Source organism: Papaver somniferum, chromosome 3 (genome assembly GCF_003573695.1).
Source record: "Papaver somniferum cultivar HN1 chromosome 3, ASM357369v1, whole genome shotgun sequence".
NCBI classification, from domain to species: domain Eukaryota; kingdom Viridiplantae; phylum Streptophyta; class Magnoliopsida; order Ranunculales; family Papaveraceae; genus Papaver; species Papaver somniferum.
In genome coordinates, this window is record NC_039360.1 from 156,373,699 (window position 1) to 156,379,948 (window position 6,250).

At 37.2% G+C, this 6,250-nt stretch overlaps 1 protein-coding gene across 1 annotated transcript; it reads left to right on the forward strand.

Annotated features, from left to right (window-relative positions):
- The first annotated feature begins 550 nt into the window (after positions 1 to 550).
- LOC113360154 lies at positions 551 to 1,676 on the forward strand. Its single transcript, XM_026603694.1, has 2 exons — positions 551 to 634; positions 1,089 to 1,676. Exons 1-2 carry the CDS (start codon positions 551 to 553, stop codon positions 1,674 to 1,676), a joined length of 672 nt encoding a protein of 223 aa, XP_026459479.1.
- The last annotated feature ends 4,574 nt before the right edge of the window (positions 1,677 to 6,250 follow it).

Below are 6,250 nucleotides of genomic sequence, written 5' to 3' on the forward strand. Positions count from 1 at the left end.
GCAACAAAAGGACTGACCCTGAATTAAGAACCAAAGCGGCCGCTACTGGAATTGCAGAGCTTTTCAAGAACAAATTCAAAGAACTAGATGCGTCCTTTATGCCCAAACAACTGGTTAAGGACATAAAAAGGGATTATGGAGTGGTTATAAATTACCGGCAGGGATACAACGCTTGCAAGCGTGGTATTGAGCTGATCAAAGGTAGCCCCGATGAATCGTACCAACACCTCGTTGGTTATAGTCACATGCTTGGTGCTCGTAACAAGGGTACTGTTACCGAGATTGTAACTGATTCAGATGATTCTTTTCTATATTATTTCTTTGCTTTTGGAATATGTATTGAAGGATTCAAAAACTGTTTCAGACCCGCATTTGTGGTTGATGGTACACATCTTACAGGGCCACGCCAAGGAGTTCTACTGTCAGCCATTGGAATGGATCCCGACGAGTCGATCTATCCTATTGCTTTTGATGTTGTTGATTCAGAAAATAATGAATCTTGGGAATGGTTTATGAAAAGTTAGTCGGAGTACTTGGCGATAAGTATACTATGAATGGAGATGTTGTTGTGGCAACAAACAGGCACCCATCGATCGGTAGAGCCATAAGGTTGGCATTTCCTTGTGCTAATCAAGTATAATGCATCCACCATCTTTCAGGTATTTAACAAGACTTTATATACTATAAACACACAAGTTTTGTGTTTAAATAGATTCAATGTTAGTTATCTGAATGGATACAACATTAACCTTGATTTGTGTTTAGTGTTACTTATCAGACTGTAGGTCTTTATTTGTACGTATCTAGATAGAGTTATGAAGTCAATGACAATAGCATCATATTGCATATAATGTACTTGGTACAGCATTCAGGTCCATGACAGTAGTACCATATAGAATATACGCACACAATAGTGGTCACATATATATGTACAGTCCAAACAAGTTTTGTTGTCCACCCTGCTGTATGATACATTTCAGACATATATATATATATATATATATATATATATATATATATATATATATATATATATGCATGCTTCATGTTGTTCTCATAGGTCAGTCCTATAATGTTTGACCTTGCAGAAAATATCAAACAGACCTACCACAGCGCCGCGACTTCGGTGGCATTTTACAAGAGCTGCAAAAGCGTTTAGCAATGATGAGTATGAACTTGCTATGAGAGACCTAGGTTTAGTGAGCCCCGCTGCTTTAAAATATGTAGTGGATCTTGGAACGGAAATGTGGGCCAGGGTGAAGGCTAGAACATTTCGTTTTACTCTCATGACTACAAACGCCTGTAAAACTTTCAATTCTAGAATAGCTGATGTTAAAGGTATTCCAATCTGCCATTTAGTCGATTACATTCGCAGGTTCCTTATGGAATGGTTCTGCGAACGTAGACAACTAGCTCGTGATCGGCAAGATCCTTTGAGTGAACATGCACGGTATATAATCAAAGAACGGTGGGCTGTGGTAAAAAGGTTTGTGGCTTGCCATGTCGATGGGGACGAATATGAAGTGGACGAGGGTGACTATGAAGAGCAACACACCGTCTATCTTGACCAAAGGTCTTGCACGTGCAACGTGTTTGACTATCAGCATCTTCCGTGTCCCCACGTACTTGCAGTGTGTGAGACATATAAGATAAAAGAAGAACGCCTTTGTGGGTAATATTATAAAACATAGGTTTGGAGATCTATGTATGAACCTTAAATCTATGGTGTGTTGAGCCCAGAAACTTGGGATGTCCCAGCGGAGGTGGCAGAGGGGGTGGTGCTTCCTCCAAAAACTACACCGGAAGTTGTTCGTCGGAGCATCAAGAGGAAAAGGTCTTGTTAGAGCATAGCTCGGCCAACCTCGCATGCGTTGCTATCTCAATCATGTTTGTCAATGTTAGTGATCAAAACTATAAGTCTTGATTTCTAGCCTGTAGTTGCAGGAAATCCTATACTACACCCCTCATATGATTTCATTGTTGATCAATTCATTTTCAGGTTTACGCTCTTGATTTTATTGATAAATTTTTGGATGTTGTTACAAGAAAGATAAAGAAATTAGGAATGATCTCTGCTCTCAACTTTCTCTCTCCTATTTACTTGTTTCTTACTCAAAAAAGGTCTCTCCTCCTTTACAACTCGAATGACTATTTATAAGGAAATACATAGTGGATGACAGCTAACCTGTCCTTTATTTTCGGATTTGATAATTTCGCTGAGACATAATTGTTGCGAGATTCTGATCCTACATCTTGCCTCTTCTCATATATTTCTCTGTAAAGTAGAGAATGATGTGAGAAATGACGCAGCTGCTTATCTTTTTGTATTCCACATTTATCACACGTATTCTCTCTTCCATTTATTTCTTGACACGTCTTCTGTAACCGCTAATTTTCAACCGCTCACGTCTCTTCGTCTTAATGGTGTTTATTTCTTCGAGTAAAAATTTTTTTCTTTATATACTCTTATCCCCCCCTTTTCCACTTTTCTTTTTACTTACTCTTCTATTTTTATTCTCTCATCTCTGCAACTCTGTTATTCTTCTGCAAATTCTGTTGCTGTAATTTTTTCTTCCTTCAATCCTTTTACTTTCCATACATTCCCATACTTTATATTCAAACATGGCTCCAAGTGGTCATATATATGAGAAGAATTTACAAGATGTCCAAAAGATCTTGCTGATAAAGGTTTTACACTCTCCACCATTCCTGGTGAGAATGCCAAATCAATTCTTTCTGTCAAGATTTTTTCTAATCAAAATTGTGATGATCAATCAATCATAATTTCTCTAGGTCAGATTCTCGCAGATCTCCCTATTCCTCTTTATAACCCAGAACTCCCTCTAAATATAAAATTCTCGCTCATCCAGGATTTTCGCGAGCCATCTTCCAACTAAGTGGGGACTGCATCCTTCTGATGCTAGAGTTCGCTAATCGTGGTGCTGGTAGAGGATCTCTTTACTCCAAAGAACTTAGGGATCCAAAATTCGCAAACCTAGAGATAGTTGTTGAGAAGTATACAGTGGCAAATTTCTTTGAAAACTACGAACTTATCTCCATGAAGAAAGAGAATACTCGCTGGGGTATCCGATTAAGAAGGAAAGATAACATTAATGAAGCCAAAATTCTTATGCAAGATATTGACTGGAATTCTGGTAAAAACACAACTCCTCGTCATTCCAAAGACGATAAATGGTGTGTTTTTCCTTTAATGTTAAAGGGACCCTACATTGCTGGATCAAACGTTCTTCCTGCGAATCTCGCTGCATATCAACCTTGGGTTTTCTCTTGGCCCGTGAAAGAGAAAGAGGTATGTTTTTCCCCTTTAACTCATTTTATATTTCTTTATTGATTTTTACTATTCTATTCGCTAACTCTTGCGACATTCCGCAGATCCAAAAATTAAAGGATAGTTATAACAGGACTGGGAAATCTAGTACTCTGTTAGCTCTTCGCTCATATACAGATGAGGTAAAAAAATTTCTCTTATGAATTTAAATAGTATTGTTATTTCCATGATTCCATTTTTTATTTCTATCTGTGTGCGAAGATTATTGCTGAAGTAAAAGAATCTGCCGATGCTGCGAAGATTGGTGATAAAGGTAAAGGTGCTCTTCGCAGATAAAAGTCAACTGGTCCTCCTCCAAAGAAATGAAAAGTTCGTTCTTCTTCTCCTTCAAATGTTCTTCCTAATGAAAATTCCGAAAGTGACAAGGATGATGAGGATAATGATGATCTTGCTGCAACTGAAGATTCTCCACCTGAATCTTCTATGGCTAAGCTTTCTGGCCTCTTTTATGATTCTCTAAATGGAATGGGAGATAGCCAATTCGCAAATACCTTCAAAGCTCTCGCTACCCTTTGTGATGTCCCTTTACTAGATGGTGATAGCTCTCTTCGTGGAGTTTCTAGATCAGTGACTCCCGACTTCTTGCATTCTTTCAATAGTCTGGTATACTTTTATCTTTTTACTTCTTCATCGTTATAACTCAAAATCTCTTTCTATATTAATATTTTTTATTTCTTTTCACAGGCTGGAAAAGCTTTTTTTGCGGTTGCCTCAGATCTAGAGAGAAGACGCGAAAATCTTGAAAAGAAGAATCTTCAATTTCGCAAAAGGAATGAAGAATTGGAAGCTGAAGTTAAAGGTTTTCGCGAGAAGAATAGACAATTAGAAATTGATTCTTCCTCTTATAAGAACCAAATTTCTAGTCTTCAACAAGCTAATATTCAGCTTTACGGTATATTACTTTTCTCTTTTCTCTTTATTCATTCATCTTGTTGTTTTATCTTATTTAAATGATCCTTTTTGCAGACATTTATGTTCTTTCTGATGAAGCTACCCTTCTTCGTTCATTTCCTAATGCCTCGGATAATGATACCCTTCTTGATCGTCTTAACAATTCCTTAAATAGCTTTTCAAATGATAGAATTTCATCTCTTTCTCTAAATGAACTTAGATCAAAATTTCGCCTCTTAGAAATTGATCATAGATCCAGTTTAGGCTTAGCCAACAGATTTAAGCGTCTCCTTATTGATTCCAAAGAGAAAACCAATGAGTTGAGAACCAAAATTAGCGGTCTCATATGATAAGGATCGTATCTCTGATCAAGGTGCCAAGGCTTTGTCAAAATTCCAAGAGGCTCTCCTTGAAGTTCAACTTGAGCGAGATGAAGCTAACCACAAGAATATTGAACTCTGTGAAAGGGAAAATCAAATTCGTTCTCGTCTTCTCATAAGTAGTGAGGATGAATTTGTCTGGGCTGCGAAAATTTTAGATGACGCTAGAAAAGATTTAGGCGTAAATGTTAGTCTCCAAGTTGAACATACAACCTTGATTAGAGACACGATTTCTAACAGAGAAGGTTGCTAATTGCTCTTCTTTACTAATCTTTTGCTTCTTATGGATTTTCATCAAGTTAATAATTGGTTGTCTTTTGTTCGCAGATTCTGAAAATAGATATCATGAAAGGATTGAAGAACTTGAAGCTGAAAAGGAGGAACTCGCAAAGAATCTTTCTTCTCGCAACGACAAATATTTTAGATTGAAGAATCAAATCAAAATCACCGTTGAGAATTTTAAGAATGACGCTATGCATTTTCGTAATCCAACCATCCAGATGGTTTGTGATGATCATAATATCCCACATTCTGATTACCCTTGTCTTTTAGAAGAAATCCCACATAATACTCCCAGTTTGATTATCTCTGATAGTGAAGCTGATGATGAAGAATCTGATAGTGGTGGAAGTTCTGATGGTGATGAGGATTCTGACGCAGATGAAGAAGGAAACAAGTCTGATGAAGATAATGAAGGATTAACCAAGAAATAGTCTTTACTTCTTTCTTTGATTCTTTGTAATACTTGTACATTTATTTCTTCTTTCTGTTTATTCGTATTTCTTTCATTTTGACCTGCGTAAATTAAAACAATTCTTCTTTGCAATACAGTTAATCAATATAATCATTAATTATTGAGTTTTTGAGTAAATCTCTCATATGGAGCCAAATAACATTTTCTAATTTCATACATTCCCATACTTGCCTCTGTTATTTGAATCCAAGTGAGAGGTTTCATAAAAAATTTCTTATTGTATAATTTCGCAACCTTTTGCGAAGTGAATTTTGTTTCTTTTCAAAATCTCATTCCTGTGTGGTCTTATTTTTCCTTCCTAATTAAAGGTCTTATTATGCCACCTCTTGTCATTGAGACAAAATCGCAGGACGTTCTTGCACTTTTATGCAAAAACCCATTGATCTTGCCTTAACTTTTTCTTTGTATTATGGCCTCTTCAGGAATGTTGCGACAATATGACAGGCCTAAATATTCTTGCGAAAATAAATCCCCATGACATTGTCGTCTTGCGACGAAATCGCAGGACGTCTTCGCACTTTCATTCGAAAACCCATTGATCTCGTCTTATCTTTTTCTTTTGTATTATTGCCTCTTCGGGATTGTTGCACAAATATGACAAGCCTTAATATCCTTACGAATAAAAAGCCTTATGACATTTGTGTCTTAAGACACTTATCAGCTCCCTAATGGAGGGTGACGCCCTTATCTCCCCCCTGGTTTTCCCTTCAAGGAGGCGTACTTCTACCATACAAGGTTATCTCCTCCCATCCAGTCTTAACAACAACCAGTTGTTTTCGCAGCCTCTTATCCCTTTTAACTATACGGTTTATGGTTACGAGACTGCACCCTAAGTGGGATTTTCTTCAGGCCGAGTGCAGTATAAGCCAAGACTTG